The 17,925-nt window shown below is 51.1% G+C and overlaps 1 protein-coding gene across 24 annotated transcripts in view; it reads right to left on the bottom strand.

Moving 5' to 3' along the window:
• The window catches only part of FNBP1 (formin binding protein 1), a 204,412-nt gene extending 187,225 nt beyond the window's left edge, over positions 1 to 17,187 (bottom strand). For 7 of the 24 annotated variants that reach the window (XM_083160836.1, XM_083160839.1, XM_083160844.1 and 4 more), the window contains exon 1: positions 16,857 to 17,185. In XM_083160836.1, the coding sequence (XP_083016962.1) occupies positions 16,857 to 16,880 (24 nt within the window). In that variant the 5' untranslated portion in view covers positions 16,881 to 17,185. Of the gene's footprint in view, positions 1 to 16,856 lie in introns of all 24 variants that reach the window. The other 17 variants (XM_083160859.1, XM_083160835.1, XM_083160838.1 and 14 more) reach the window with 4 other exon arrangements.
• Between the last annotated feature and the right edge of the window lie 738 nt (positions 17,188 to 17,925).

Raw genomic sequence — 17,925 nt, 5'->3', positions numbered from 1 at the left:
GGAAGAACCTGGTATACTATTTTTAATGAGAGGTGGGTCAGATATTATAAGGCGGGAGAAGCAGAATCATATGTGGGATTTTAATAATGCCTGTGTCCACAGGGGATGAGGTCTGGATCCCGGCACCAACTGTCAGAATTACCGGCAGCTGGATTCTGTGGTAAGTAGGCGGATGGAGGGGTGGGTAAGGGGTATGGCTAGGGTTAAAATACATAATGAGATCTGTCAGGAATGTGGCCTTTGGGATGCCACTGTCTGCATCTGACAGTATAGTGACTGCAAAGATTTAAACCTCAGGATTCAGGTTATTATGATGTTTAATTTGGGAGAAGGGCATCAGATTTAAAGTCTAATTTTTAGGTGGGTGAGTTTAGACATGGGGTATAATTGTTATTGAGAAATGGGGGGGGGGGGGGTTTCTGGTCTGGTATGTGATTTTTAATGAATCAGGGAGGGTCAGACCTTGGGTATAACTTTGAATGAGGAAAGGGTGAACAGATTTGGATTATGATTTTTAATGAGGGAGTGGGCAGTGAGATAGGATCTTAATGAAGACGAGGAATCAGCTTAGAAGCATATTTTTGATAATATAAGTGCGAGTCTGCCCAATCTCTGGACATATAAGAGGGTACCAGATCTGTCAGACTTTGGGCCAAGGGCACATATCTAGGATCTCATTTTATGGGCCGGATGTACTAAGCTTGAAAAGTGATAAAATGGAGAGTGATAAACAGCCAGCCAATCAGCTCCTAACTGTCATGCATGGAATCCAAATGATTAGCAAAGAAATACACTTTATAGTGGTCTGTGTATATTCGCCGCTACAGTCGCTAATCAGCGCAATCTGCAGCGAATACAGGTGAACCTTACCAGGCACAAAACAGAGTAAATCTACAACACACAAGGATATAATGAACCCCGATCAGAGAAGGAATCCAACACCAATACTTAGTATCTAATGCTGTGGTCCGTTACAGCGTCTTATATGGCGCAGCAGATTCCGTTACAGTGTCTTATATAGCGCAGCAGATTCCGTTACAGTGTCTTATATAGCGCAGCAGGTTCCGTTACAGCGTCTTATATAGCGCATCAGATTCAGGTACAGTGTCTTATATAGCGCAGCAGATTCCGTTACAGTGTCTTATTTAGCGCAGCAGATTCCGTTACAGTGTCTTATATAGCGCAGCAGATTCCGTTACAGGTTCTTATATAGCGCAGCAGATTCCGTTACAGGTTCTTATATAGCGCATCAGATTCCGTTACAGCGTCTTATATAGCGCAGCAGATTCCGTTACAGCGTCTTATATAGTGCAGCAGATTCTGTTACATGGTCTTATATATAGCGCAGCAGATTCCGTTACAGTGTCTTATATAGCGCAGCAGATTCTGTTACAGTGTCTTATATAGCGCAGCAGATTCCGTTACAGGTTCTTATATAGCGCATCAGATTCCGTTACAGCGTCTTATATAGCGCAGCAGATTCCGTTACAGCGTCTTATATAGCGCATCAGATTCCGTTACAGCGTCTTATATAGCGCAGCAGATTCCGTTACAGCGTCTTATATAGTGCAGCAGATTCTGTTGCGCTTTACAATAGTGGACAGTGATAAGACAAACTTCGTAACATCAGACAGACTTGGAGGTAGGAGGGCCCCGCTGCAAGTTTACAATCTATAGTACACTGGGGATTATTGGTCGGCTCAAATGGTGGGCAATGCCTGAGTCTTGAGATGTGATTACAGTTGTTTACTTCTGGGTTCCCCCCCCTAGACTAGTCACACCCACCCCATTATCATACAGTAATATACATGAATCTGATATTGTCGCTGCAATATGCGACAATATCCTCACAACCACCAGTTTATTGCTTATAAATTAATGAACATTTTGATCCCAAGAATGATGCTCTAATGCTGTCCCATTCCCTCCCAGCATGTTCGGCTGGATCACTTGCTCCATATATATGTATACTAGGTGATTCGGGTGCTCTTCACACCGGTGTAAAGGGCTCCGTCCCCTTAACCTGTGAGCCCCTTTATGTAGTGGAAGGTGTGCGGTGTTGCTGCAGGTGGATGCGGGGGTTCTGCGGGTAGTGGAGGGGTAGGGGCGGTGTGGGTGGGGGAGTGGCGATGCGGGGATACTCTGTGTGTGGTGGAATAGCTGGTGCGGGGGCGTGCTTTAGGTGTGGGAGCAGGGGTGGTGTGTATGGGGGAGGAATGGATGCATGGGTACTGCATGTGGGGGATGGGGGGGGTGCGGCTGGGTATGGGGGTACTGCAGGTTGAGGAGGATTTGCTTGGGGGGTACCATGGGTGGGAGCATTAGTACCACAGGTGGGGGTTATTGGCAGGTGTAGGGTTGCGTCAGGTGGGGGAGAGTGTTTGGTGTTGGTGCGTGAGGGGGGTTTGTAGGTGTGCTGCAGGTAGTAGAGTTGCAGGAGCAGGGGTGGGCCCTGTGTGTGGTCTTGTTTTGGTTAGGTGCTTTTGGAGATGGAGGGGTGGGTGCAATGGTGGTTTAGTTGGGTGGGGGATGGTTGTGTGTGGGCTGGGGAAGGACGTAGGAGTGGGGGTTGTGTGGGGTGCGTGGGTGACAGTCAAGGTGTGGAACGGGGTAAGTCCGGTGGGGTGTGGGTGGTGGAGGGGCGGGCTTGAGTGTGCTGCGCGTGGTAGAGGGGGTGTGTGGTGGTGTTGGTGTTGTGTGTGCGGAGTGTGGGGTAGTGTGCTTGGTGCTATTGTGGGTGGTTCTATTGCTGGCTCGGGGCAGTGACCGCGGCCATCTTGCCTCGTGGGACTGTGCGTGCTGGGCTTATTTTCATCTCTCCTCTGCTGTGGACCCAGACCTACTGATCCTTCTCCTATACCCTACGGGACACTGTGTTTGAGGCACCCTTTGTTGTGGTGTTGGTGCGGCTGGGTACGCCCCCCCAATTACCTCTGACACTTGTCGAGGCACTAGGAGCCAGGAGTCTGCACTCCTCCTCTGCAGCATCAGCAGTGACAGGCGGGCTGGGAGAGGGTTGAGGCAGGCGAGTGGCAGCAGCAGAACCAGCGGCAATAGCGGTGGTGGCGGCCACTGATAGGCCGGACACCGTGCTGCTTATCCTCCTCCTCCGCAGTCACCACTGGGAAGGGAGAGAGCAGAGAGACCCGGGCGGCAGCGGCAATCGCGGCACGGGCGGGATCTAGGAGCCGGGTCACTGGTCACGTAGCAGGACAGGGCTGAGGGAGGGCGCAGCAATGCGCAGAATGGGGATACATGGGGAGCTGTAGCCAGTGGGCCGCACATGATGGTGGCAGGCAGCTCTGACCTGTCCACCTTCCGCTCCCTGGACACGCCCCTGATGGGTGAGAGAGCATGGGTGCGGTGACGTCACAGGAGCTCCGGCGGCTTCCCTGGGGAGTATGCAAGTGAAAAGATGTTATAGATTTAGCTAGATTTGGGCTGTAATGTGTGCAAATTATGTATATGGGGGCTGCTCCAGGTGCTCAACTCACCTTTGCCATGAGAACACCTGGACCAGGCCCACTCCCCCCAGCCGGGACAGGAGGCGCATTGGCCATGGGGCCCCGGCACTACTCCCAGAGACCGGTAGGACCCCCCAGCAGGCCGCACCAGCTCCGGCCGAACTCTGCAGCGGCTGCACCCACCCCCCTCCAACTCTCCCCCGGCCTCACTGTTGTTGTCCACAACAGATACTGGGCAACTCTAGAACAATGGGGGCAAACAAAGGTATTTACCTTTCCAATAGATCAGGGTCTATTCTCCATGATTTACAAAGCCTTGCATAAACTATCTGATACTTTCATGTATAAACAGTGTCTTGAATGTATCACCTTCATTGTGTGTGGGAGTGATTTTATTATAATGTGTGCGAACAGTAACTTGCCATGGAAGAGTGTTATAGACTGTGTGTGCGCCTTATGCACTATATGGATAAAATATAAATATATGGCTATACGAATGCGTATGATACAGTATTTACTCATACCATGTGCTGATACGCAGGGCCAATGTACACAGCGTCTGGGTTTGCGCATGCACGGCTGGTACGCAACTGCACATAGGCCACTCTGAATGGTGTTGGGACATGATACATTTGGCTATAATATTTTCGACTTCCACACGTCACAGGCTGGGTTTGAAAAATGACAGGTAGAAGCTGATTGGTTGGTGGTTTATCCCTTTTAAAGATTTATACTGTGTACCCACGGTTAGATTTGGCTTCCGATGTTCCCGATATAGGGAACATCGGAAGCCAAATCGCATGCAAATTGCATGCTTTTTTAGGGCTTGCGAGCCCGATGCGCTGCCGATGCGCGCTGCCATGTGAGCGCCTATCGGCAGCCAGATAGAGAGGGCAGGCAACACTACATAGTGCAGATCTGCACTATATAGTCTAAATTGTGCCCCTCTGGCATGCCGTGAGATGCGAGTCCCAATGCGATCTGATCGCGTCGGGACTCGCATCTCACGGCAGTATTTGCCGTGTGTACACACCTTTAGTACATCTCGCCCTAAGAACAAATAAATAAATAAATAAATAAATAACAGCAATATTGAAATGATCCACCTTAAAAAAAAAAATTGCGCAAAAAATCTAAATCGCAGTGCCTTTGCAATTTAACGGTCAGGAAGTCGCCGCTTTCGGGGTGCTACACTGATGTTTTCTAGGAGTGTCAGAAAAACCGCAGGCGTGCCCAGGCATTTTAAGGCAGGGTATGTTATGTTAGCCTTGATCAGCCAGTCTCTGTCGCAAAGTTGTGGAAGGGTCATACAGGTTCCCATACACTTGTCCGATTTACACCCAATCCCAAAGGATCGTCCGATGCACGGTCCCGTGTACATTGGAACGGAGCTGCGATTTCATAGATCGCACTAATCAGTAACCGGTGCTATGGTGAATATATCTTTAACATCAACACCGAGCCCAAGGTCCTTATTACAATGACAACAGCAGCATTGCACTGAACAGGACCAGCTGAGCTCTATACTGCTAGACAGCGCACTGCGCATAGGAACACTGCCACAGGTCTGCAAAGCCCCCATAATGAAGTTAGTGTTAACCAAGAGGAGCACGGCAGTCACATTTCTGTAGATTTGCTGCGGTTGGAGATCAATCAGCAGAGGAAGTAGTGAGAAATAAGTAACGGAGCAGAAGGGAAGCCAGGAGTAACCATGGCGGGAGGCGTAGAACAGAGCCGTACTGTGCCCCCATGGTGGGAGGCATAGAACAGAGCCATACGGTGCACCCATGACTGGGAGGCGTAGAACAGAGCCGTACGGTGCACCCATGACGGGAGGCGTAAACCAGAGCCGTACGGTGCACCCATGACGGGAGGCGTAGAACAGAGCCGTAAGGTGCACCCATGACTGGAGGCGTAGAACAGAGCCGTGCGGTGCACCCATGGCGGGAGGCGTAGAACAGAGCCGTACGATGCACCCATGACGGGAGGCGTAGAACAGAGCCGTACGGTGCACCCATGTCGAAGAGGCGTAGAACAGAGCCGTGCGGTGCACCCATGATGGGAGGCGTAGAACAGAGCCGTGCGGTGCACCCATGACTGGAGGCGTAGAACAGAGCCGTGCGGTGCACCCATGGCGGGAGGCGTAGAACAGAGCCGTACGGTGCACCCATGACGGGAGGCGTAGAACAGAGCCGTACGGTGCACCCATGTCGAAGAGGCGTAGAACAGAGCCGTGCGGTGCACCCATGATGGGAGGCGTAGAACAGAGCCGTGCGGTGCACCCATGACGGGAGGCGTAGAACAGAGCCGTACTGTGCACCCATGGCGGGAGGCGTAGAACAGAGCCGTACGGTGCACCGTGCCTTTTGTGACAGATGGTAAGAAAGGGGGTTTTTAAGGAAGCCAACGGCTGCTGCCACATGGAATTATACTTTAATCAGTCACAAATATATCCCCAGGTCATTTTTGGTTTTGGTTTATTAGGTCAGACATACAGGCAGCTTTTAGGGATACAGAAAATGTGTATCATAAAGAAAGCATTGTGTGTCATTGAGTAAATCTGTCTAATAATGCTAGTACCAAGTGTCACATTATCTTCTTGTAAACATGTAAATTAATTTGCAACAAAATCCATTTTCCTGGCCTGCCCAACCATTGCTTCATCCATGCAAACATTTGTGGATCTCTCCATCACACATCTCCGCTAACAATAGTCAGACAGTGGCGGAACTAGAGATATTGCTCCAGAACCTTTCTGGCACCCCCATATCTTAATTATAAAACATATTTACCTACATGGATACTGCCAGGGGGTAGGAATCACAGAGCGCCAGCGTTCCTGGAACCGACACTCTCCTGGCAGACGCTATGTCCCCGCAGGCAGCAACATTTGAGGCCACATTTCAGATAATAGGGGGTATCCAAAAATCCCAGCAAAAACATTGGGAGCAAAAAAAAAAAAACAGGTCGATTGGGTTTTTTTTTTTTTTTATTAGGCTTTCCAATTGAATCACCCAATAGTGGACACGTTTTGCTGCGAAAACACACAGGTTTGGTGAAAGTGCGTGTTTGTGCTCACCCGCTGCACCAGGGCAGCTCTCGAGGAAATCTCGGATCAGCCGTGGCAAGTGTCGGCTAATCAAAGCCAATTAGATGTCCCCGGTGAGTCCATTAGTCATGGACAGTGATTTGGTTAATATTCGCAACAGCGCCATGATGCATGTGTTCAGGGAAACCCCTGCGACATCGGTGCTTTCAGGATTTTATGTGCATGCACATTACCAATAATCGCTAAATTACGTGAACATCTACATTGCGTGCGCCTCAGAATCTGGGATTTGTCGTCATTGTCGTCATTGTAGATCTGTTCATAATCTGCTGTGTTTCAGAAATAACCGTTATTTGGATGGGGCAAAATGACACCGTGACTACTGTACCTTCCGTAAAGTATGGACCCTTGTATCAGTTTTATTCCTCCCCTCTCCCCGTCTCTGCTAATGTTCTTTCAAGATCTTTTCTTATTTTTATTTTCTTTTAGCTGAGTTTTTACTTTTTCTCTTGTGAAGTTATTTCGGAGAAGTTTTACTTATTTACCCTGCTTTTTGGGTCCCCTTTAGGTTTATTTCTTATGACCAGTTAGCCCCTGACTTGCTAAAGGGGGACATATACAGATGGTCATTGCTCAGAACAAGAGGTAAGTATACTTATCCTCCTCCTGCCCCTCCAAACCTACCTAGTCACAGCCTAACCCTCCCTGCTAGTGTCTAACCCTATCCTCTGCCACCTAAACCCATCTCTCACCACCTGGCCCCCAGCCTAACCCAATCCCCTTCCTGATACTGTCTAACCATATCCTCTGCCACCTAAACCCATCTCTCACCACCTGGCCCCCAGCCTAACCCAATCCCCTTCCTGATACTGTCTAACCTTATCCTCTGCCGCCTAAACCCATCTCTCACCACCTGGCCCCCAGCCTGACCCAAACCCCTTCCTGATACTGTCTAGCCCTATCCTCTGCCACCTAAACCCATCTCTCACCACCTGGCCCCCAGCCTAACCCAATCGCCTTCCTGATACTGTCTAACCCTATACTCTGCCGCCTAAACCCATCTCTCACCACCTGGCCCCCAGCCTAACCCAATACCCTTCCTGATACGGTCTAACCCTATCCTCTGCAGCCTAAACCATTCTCTCACCACCTGGCCCCCAGCCTAACCCAAACCCCTTCCCGATACTGTCTAACACTATCCTCTGCCACCTAAACCCATCTCTCACCACCTGGCCCCCAGCCTGCCCAATCCCCTTCCTGATACTGTCTAACCCTATACTCTGCCGCCTAAACCGATCTCTCACCACCTGGCCCCCAGCCTAACCCAATACCCTTCCTGATACTGTCTAACCCTATCCTCTGCAGCCTAAACCCATCTCTCACCACCTGGCCCCCAGCCTAACCCAATCCCCTTCCTGATACTGTCTAACCCTATCCTCTGCCACCTAAACCCATCTCTCACCACCTGGCCCCCAGCCTAACCCAAACCCCTTCCCGATACTGTCTAACACTATCCTCTGCCGCCTAAACCCATCTCTCACCACCTGGCCCCCATAGGAGGCTGAATGATAAAGTAAGTGTTGATCTTTAAAGGATACAGCCTCATATCGTGTCCACTAAGGTTTTAAAGAAACTGCTATGTGCACTCGAGAGAGTCTCATTCCGGCGCTAGTTTTGCATATGCTGTTGGGGGTTTGTCTGTATATTATCATTTTATTCAACGGATATCTACTCTGCTGCCTTGTTTTCGGTATATGCTGGTTTCCTCCTATGGTACCATGTATGCCGGACTGTTTTTCTGAAAATATCATTACAAACCATTACTCTGGTAATAAGGAGCCATCTGCACCAAAGGAGGAAACAGGTCACACACTCAAATAGGAAGGGGAAGCTGTATGTGGGCTGCCTTGTGACACACTGTACTTGTGCAAGCCTCATTGCACGTGCATGAAAAGCATCATCAGCAGGATATACTGTATGCAAGGCGCAAACATAAATGGACTTTGTAGTAATAAGTACTATCAGGAACAACATAGGAAAAAAGGTCATTATTGGTGACAGGACGGAGGCAAATGTACCACACTTCAAAGCTAAACATTACAGTTATTGTAAAGCACAATCTCCTTACGCGCACCTCTTACTGCACCTCCACGCCACTGGCATTCTTAAGACTGATCATCACAACATAATTGTCATAATCCTTAATTGGGTTGCACAATAAGTGCAGTGGGTAATTAGGACAGTGGGTAATTAGTATCAGGGTAAAACAGCTCAAAATCAAGCAAAACACTAGAATACAGCAAAAATTCTAATCTAAAAGAATATGAACACACAAAAAGCGAATGATGAGAAAAGACAGGAAACAGGAGGGAAAAACTGTATTACACCCAAGAGTAATAATACTATATTGTTAAATTCTGTGTCTTGATTGGAAGCAAAACTAAATGTTGTTGCCCTGTACTTGTGCTTGGTGAATCTAGTCTACGCGATGGACTGATGAGTTGAGGCGGAGTAATTGGTTGCAGGTAGTGGAGGTAGGCTTTGATGATGAGATCTAGGTTTTTAACGGATTTTAGAGTAGTGTCATATTAATATAAGTAAAGGAGCCAGGCGAGGATAATACATCTAGACATCATCAAAGTACCAAGTCCACTGGAGCAGAATAGTTTCTAGTCACTTTCCCAAGGAGAGAAATGCAGGACACACAATATGGAAGACTAGGTAAGGCCTATTATTGTAATCAGAAGGAGAGGATATAGCCTGTGCCTATATAACACGTACGAGTGCACAGCCTGTGCCTATATAACACGTACGAGTGCACAGCCTGTGCCTATATAACACGTACGAGTGCACACCCTGTGCCTATATAACACGTACGAGTGCACATCCTGTGCCTATATAACACGTACGAGTGCACATCCTGTGCCTATATAACACGTACGAGTGCACATCCTGTGCCTATATAACACGTACGAGCGCACAGCCTGTGCCTATATAACACGTACGAGTGCACATCCTGTGCCTATATAACACGTACGAGTGCACATCCTGTGCCTATATAACACGTACGAGTGCACAGCCTGTGCCTATATAACACGTACGAGCGCACAGCCTGTGCCTATATAACACGTACGAGTGCACATCCTGTGCCTATATAACACGTACGAGTACACATCCTGTGCCTATATAACACGTACGAGTGCACAGCCTGTGCCTATATAACACGTACGAGCGCACATCCTGTGCCTATATAACACGTACGAGCGCACATCCTGTGCCTATATAACACGTACGAGCGCACAGCCTGTGCCTATATAACACGTACGAGTGCACATCCTGTGCCTATATAACACGTACGAGTGCACAGCCTGTGCCTATATAACACGTACGAGCGCACATCCTGTGCCTATATAACACGTACGAGTGCACATCCTGTGCCTATATAACACGTACGAGTGCACAGCCTGTGCCTATATAACACGTACGAGCGCACATCCTGTGCCTATATAACACGTACGAGCGCACATCCTGTGCCTATATAACACGTACGAGTGCACATCCTGTGCCTATATAACACGTACGAGCGCACATCCTGTGCCTATATAACACGTACGAGCGCACATCCTGTGCCTATATAACACGTACGAGTGCACAGCCTGTGCCTATATAACACGTACGAGTGCACATCCTGTGCCTATATAACACGTACGAGTACACACACTGTGCCTATATAACACGTACGAGTACACACCCTGTGCCTATATAACACGTACGAGCGCACATCCTGTGCCTATATAACACGTACGAGCGCACATCCTGTGCCTATATAACACGTACGAGCGCACATCCTGTGCCTATATAACACGTACGAGCACACAGCCTGTGCCTATATAACACGTACGAGTACACACACTGTGCCTATATAACACGTACGAGTACACACCCTGTGCCTATATAACACGTACGAGTGCACATCCTGTGCCTATATAACACGTACGAGTGCACATCCTGTGCCTATATAACACGTACGAGTACACACACTGTGCCTATATAACACGTACGAGTACACACCCTGTGCCTATATAACACGTACGAGTGCACATCCTGTGCCTATATAACACGTACGAGTGCACATCCTGTGCCTATATAACACGTACGAGCGCACATCCTGTGCCTATATAACACGTACGAGCGCACATCCTGTGCCTATATAACACGTACGAGCGCACATCCTGTGCCTATATAACACGTACGAGTGCACATCCTGTGCCTATATAACACGTACGAGCGCACATCCTGTGCCTATATAACACGTACGAGCGCACATCCTGTGCCTATATAACACGTACGAGCGCACATCCTGTGCCTATATAACACGTACGAGCGCACATCCTGTGCCTATATAACACGTACGAGCGCACATCCTGTGCCTATATAACACGTACGAGCGCACATCCTGTGCCTATATAACACGTACGAGTGCACATCCTGTGCCTATATAACACGTACGAGTGCACATCCTGTGCCTATATAACACGTACGAGTACACATCCTGTGCCTATATAACACGTACGAGTGCACAGCCTGTGCCTATATAACACGTACGAGGTATCAGAAGCTTGTGTAATGGTAATTAGCTGCAGAGTGCGTTCTGCCATCTCATACCAGTAGTTGTAGAAGGAAATGCCCATGTTAATATGTATGTATGTATGTATGTATGTATGTATGTATGTATGTATGTATGTATGTATGTATGTATGTCTCTGCAATAATGCTGGGATTTGTCCAACCGCGCTATAATGAGCAGGGGCATTCCAGTTCACGAGTGCTGACAATGGAGCTTCACTGATTCCCCTGGAAACAATGAAATACCCAACACAGCCAGCGTCTGGATACTGGGAGGGACATAGTAGCAGACATTATCCTCGTACATGTCGCAGTGACATAGATCTAGTATAGTATAATATGTATATTAGTATAGTAGATATATATGATACACTAGAACACAAATGCATTGGTTCCTATATAAGGGGTGCTCAAACCACCCTAACAGACCAGGTTTTAAGGCTGTCCCATGGTTAAGCCCAAGTTAATGAAGTAGTTCCTCAGTCAGTTGGATCGTACCATCTGTGCTCAATAATGAATCCAGAACACCTGGAATCTCAGGGTACCTTGAAGATGAAGTGTGGGAAACCCTGCAAAATAATGAAGTGATCCCTGATGGCTTCAGCTGCAGGACACAAGAACTTACTTCACTTCTCTGTTAATAAGAGGAACAGCTAAAATGCTGCTTAAATAGCATTCAGTTACCTGTAGCCACTAATATGTATCAACACCAATACATGTCCAAAATATAGAAAGTAAATAAAACAAGAACAGGTCCTGGCAGATAAAACACAGGGGGTTATTCAGACCTGATCGATGGGCTTCTAATTTGTAGAACCCGCCGCCCAGCCAGAGTGAAATCCCACCCTGCCCAAGTCAGCAAAATATCCGTGGGATCGCGCATCCGAACGATATCGGCCGATTTTGCGGTAAACTATTTTGGTCGATCGGTCGGAAAACAGCAGATTGTAAAGTCAATGCCCACTTTGTCAGATACATCCCAGAGTTCATTGGGGCAGCATCCTCCTACTAACTTCACTGCAGATGCCATACAAATAATGTACTATCCCTCCCTCAGGATCCTCACCACACAAGTGCTCTGCATTCTGCGATCACCATACATTCCACACACTGAAGTATCACCAGGTTTATCCCTTTCTGCTCAGGAACAATACTGAGTCACGTAATAACGCTGCACAGATCTGTGTCTGTTCGTTACCCTCTATCTAAGTGTCCCAAGCAGAATGACGCCACTCAAGCACCTGTAAAAGCTCATGGTCTCTACTCTGTGATACTTTCCATTGGTTTAGAATGTAGATTATAAGGACTCAGGGTAACTAGTACTACAAGGAAAGAAAGCTCCTGTTTAACTTCAACATCTGTCACAGATGGACAGAGCATTCAGTAGTGCACTGCAAGGAATAGCATTAGCAATGCCAACATATTGCCAAAATCATTTCTCTCAACACTAAATATCCCCCCAAACTAATTATAAAAACGAAATATTTAGATTTTTCTTGGTCAGCTGAAAAAGTTTTCGCAGAAATAACCACAATGAGCGATGGAGGTAGCTTAAGCTGTGTATTGATATATTGCTCAGTGTCTCCTTTTCATCAGCAACCAGAGATGGTCGCTGATGAAAGGGAACCTCTGCCGGGGGAGCTGCAGAGGGAATCAGCTGGTCGACCCGCTCACAATGTGCATCGTGTGTACCCTACATAAGAGTGAGGAAACAATATGGCATAGTGATGAGGGCCTACTAGATGTGGTGTCATACAAATAGACACTGCACATTTAGTAATGATGAAGTAATAGGGTGAAGAGGGAAGGAATTAAGGGGTAGATGTATGAAGCAGTGATAAGGGAGGAGAAGTAATAGAGTGCCTGGTACTTTATCACTGGCCAATCAGCTCCTGACTGTCCCTTTTTAAACCCAGCCTGTAACTTCACAGTCAGGAGCTGATTGGCCAGGCACTTTATCACTGCTTCATACATCTACCACTAGAGCTGTACAGAAAAGGAAACTCTGCTGTGCCATGTATATACAGTAGTAGTAATGAGATTGAAAGCTGCCTAGAGATTAAAAACTAGGGGATTGAGACCTGTGTGGAGGAATGGGATCAGGCTGGGCACTATAAAAACAAACAATGGTGAGACACACACACTGGCAGACTGGGAAACATCTCCAACCACACTGACAGCCTGGGAATCAAAGCCAGACACACACACTGACACAAAGAGAATCCACTCGACACACACACACAAACACACATACACTGACAGGATGGGCATCCACTTCAGACGCACACACAATCTGACAGGATGGGAATCAGCGCAAGACGCACGCGCTCGCACACACACTGACAGTATGAGTATGTGCACCAGACAGACACACACACTGACAGGATGATTATCCGCACCAGACAGACAGACACACACACTGACACAGTGGTCGAAGTGGGGCGGTATACGGGGGTATGCCATACCGCCACTTTAATCTGAAGATAAAAAAAAAAAACTTTTTTTCCCCCCTCAGGATGCTCTCTGATCACTCAGCAGCGCATATTGTGCTTTTGTAATACCCCTGTACAACGGGGCAGTCTGGCAGGGGACGTTGATGGACAGGGGGGTGTCCGAAGGTGCGCACTATATTCACTCTTTACTTTTCCATACCCCCACTTCAAAATTTCCATACCCCCACTTCAAAATTTCCACTTCGACCACTGCACTGACAGGATGATTATCCGCACCAGACAGACACACACACTGACAGGATCATTATCCGCACCAGACAGACACACACACTGACAGGATGATTATCCGCACCAGGCACACACACTGACAGGATGATTATCCGCACCAGGCACGCACACCGACAGGAGGGGGATCCGCACCAGGCACGCACACCGACAGGAGGGGGATCCGCACCAGGCACGCACACCGACAGGAGGGGGATCCGCACCAGGCACGCACACCGACAGGAGGGGGATCCACACCAGGCATGCACACCGACAGGAGGGGGATCCTCACCAGGCACGCACACCGACAGGATGGGATCCGCACCAGGCACGCACACCGACAGGAGGGGGATCCGCACCAGGCACGCACACCGACAGGAGGGGGATCCGCACCAGGCACACACACCGACAGGAGGGGGATCCGCACCAGGCACGCACACCGTCAGGAGGGGGATCCGCACCAGGCACGCATACCGTCAGGAGGGGGATCCGCACCAGGCACGCACACCGACAGGAGGGGGATCCGCACCAGGCACGCACACCGACAGGAGGCGGATCCGCACCAGGCACGCACACCGACAGGAGGGGGATCCGCACCAGGCACGCACACCGACAGGAGGAGGATCCGCACCAGGCACGCACACCGACAGGAGGGGGATCCGCACCAGGCACGCACACCGACAGGAGGGGGATGCGCACCAGGCACGCACACCGACAGGAGGGGGATGCGCACCAGGCACGCACACTGACAGGAGGGGGATCCGCACCAGGCACACACACCGACAGGAGGGGAATCTGCACCAGGCACGCACACCGACAGGAGGGGGATCCGCACCAGGCACGCACACCGACAGGAGGGGGATGCGCACCAGGCACTCACACCGACAGGAGGGGGATCCGCACCAGGCACGAACACCGACAGGAGGGGGATCCGCACCAGGCACGCACACCGACAGGAGGGGAATCCGCACCAGGCACGCACACTGACAGGAGGGGGATCCGCACCAGGCACACACACTGACAGGAGGGGAATCCGCACCAGGCACGCACCATGACAGGATGGGATCCGCACCAGGCACGCACACCGACAGGAGGGGGATCCGCACCAGGCACGCACACCGACAGGAGGGGGATCCGCACCAGGCACGCACACCGACAGGAGGGGGATCCTCACCAGGCACGCACACCGACAGGATGGGATCCGCACCAGGCACGCACACCGACAGGAGGGGGATCCGCACCAGGCACGCACACCGACAGGAGGGGGATCCGCACCAGGCACACACACCGACAGGAGGGGGATCCGCACCAGGCACGCACACCGTCAGGAGGGGGATCCGCACCAGGCACGCATACCGTCAGGAGGGGGATCCGCACCAGGCACGCACACCGACAGGAGGGGGATCCGCACCAGGCACGCACACCGACAGGAGGCGGATCCGCACCAGGCACGCACACCGACAGGAGGAGGATCCGCACCAGGCACGCACACCGACAGGAGGGGGATCCGCACCAGGCACGCACACCGACAGGAGGGGGATGCGCACCAGGCACGCACACCGACAGGAGGGGGATGCGCACCAGGCACGCACACTGACAGGAGGGGGATCCGCACCAGGCACACACACCGACAGGAGGGGAATCTGCACCAGGCACGCACACCGACAGGAGGGGGATCCGCACCAGGCACGCACACCGACAGGAGGGGGATGCGCACCAGGCACTCACACTGACAGGAGGGGGATCCGCACCAGGCACGAACACCGACAGGAGGGGGATCCGCACCAGGCACGCACACCGACAGGAGGGGAATCCGCACCAGGCACGCACACTGACAGGAGGGGGATCCGCACCAGGCACACACACTGACAGGAGGGGAATCCGCACCAGGCACGCACCATGACAGGATGGGATCCGCACCAGGCACGCACACTGACAGGAGGGGGATCCGCACCAGGCACGCACACCGACAGGAGGGGGATCCGCACCAGGCACGCACACCGACAGGAGGGGGATCCGCACCAGGCACGCACACACCGACAGGAGGGGAATCCGCACCAGGCACGCACACTGACAGTAGGGGGATCCGCACCAGGCACGCACACTGACAGGAGGGGGATCCGCACCAGGCACGCACACCGACAGGAGGGGGATGCGCACCAGGCACGCACACACCGACAGGAGGGGGATCCGCACCAGGCACGCACACTGACAGTAGGGGGATCCGCACCAGGCACGCACACTGACAGGAGGGGGATCCGCACCAGGCACGCACACTGACAGGAGGGGGATGCGCACCAGGCACGCACACACCGACAGGAGGGGGATCCGCACCAGGCACGCACACTGACAGTAGGGGGATCCGCACCAGGCACGCACACTGACAGGAGGGGGATCCGCACCAGGCACGCACACTGACAGGAGGGGGATCCGCACCAGGCACGCACACTGACAGGAGGGGGATCCGCACCAGGCACGCACACCGACAGGAGGGGGATCCGCACCAGGCACACACACCGACAGGAGGGGAATCCGCACCAGGCACGCACACACCGACAGGAGGGGAATCCGCATCAGGCACGCACACTGACAGTAGGGGGATCCGCACCAGGCACGCACACTGACAGGAGGGGGATCCGCACCAGGCACGCACACTGACAGGAGGGGGATCCGCACCAGGCACGCACACTGACAGGAGGGGGATCCGCACCAGGCACGCACACCGACAGGAGGGGGATCAGCACCATTTATATAATGAGAGACGGAGAACAAACGCTGTATATACAAAAAGGTTGAACCCCAATATTGCAGAAATAAACACAGATCAGGGACTGGATATAGAGGTGGGAGCAGATGGATCAGAATAATCCCTGATATACTGTGTGTGATAGAGGGAGTGGATTATACAGAGAGTGATGAGGGAGAGACAGGACAACAGTATACAGCGGGTCACACATTATATATCGGCTGCTGCTGCTATCGCCGCGGGTGGGGACTCACCCAGAGCTCTGTGCCCCAGCTCATGATGTCCCGGGGGGCGACGGGTTCCCACGCCCGCTCCGCGCTGCAGAATAACGGTACACTCCTCTCTGTCCGCCCGGTAGCGGCTGGATTCCCGCACGGCCTCACAGGAGGACGGACACTAGCCACACCCAGCGGTGGCCCCCGGGGCTGACGGCGGCGGGCAGAGGGCGCTCCCGGTGTATCAGTCTCCGGCCGGCTGCAGCGTCCCCCGTGCACACAGTGTGCGCGTCTCTGGAGCGTGTCCGCGTCTGGGGGGCGGGGCCTCGTTTGACAGCTCGGGGACGCGGACCTCAGAATAACGGTTATTAAAAAATCTCTGAGGAGAGAACCAATCATCTGTTAGCAGGCGTGGCCCGTGCCTGCTACACGAGGCTTGGAACGCAGCCAGGGCACACAAGTGGGCGTGGCGCAGAGGGAGCCGTATTTCTAGGTAACACTGCGCCGCCTGGTGGTTGATGGATACGCTGTGCAAAGCATTTTTAGCACATTGGTAACCTGAAAAACCTGGAAATGTTTGGGAGCAAATGACAATCAAAAAAATGTTCCCAAACGCTTGAAAACAGACAGTGATCAGTCACACAAATTGTTTCAATCATTCTGATATAACAAATTTATCAAAGCAGATATTTTTTTCTGTTTTCCTGCATTTGGTTGGAAATGTTTGATTGTCAGTTGCTCCCAGACATTTCCAGGTTTTTGTTCCCACCAGATAGATCAGACAGAAAAATCTGTACGTGTGTACGCACCTATAGAAGGATGTGGATTATTACATAAACATTAGGTCGACCACTACTGGTCGATGGTAAAAAGGTTGATGCATGAAAAAAGGTCGACACAAGCAAAAGGACAATAGTGAAATGGTTGACACAGGGAACATGAGTTTTTGCAGTGTGTTTTGATTTCATGGATCCCCAATTAGTGAGGTGCCGGATGACTCAGCGACAGTGGGGATTCTGACAGTCATTACCCCGACGTGGGAATCCCGACTGCTCCCTCGTGGGGGTCCACGACCCCCATAAAGGGGGAATAAAATAGGTGGCGAGTG

Source organism: Crinia signifera, chromosome 9, assembly GCF_055691185.1.
Source record: "Crinia signifera chromosome 9, ASM5569118v1, whole genome shotgun sequence".
Taxonomy (NCBI): Eukaryota; Metazoa; Chordata; class Amphibia; order Anura; family Myobatrachidae; genus Crinia; species Crinia signifera.
Note: the sequence above shows the minus strand (reverse complement) of the source record. Positions and strands in the feature narration are given on the sequence as shown.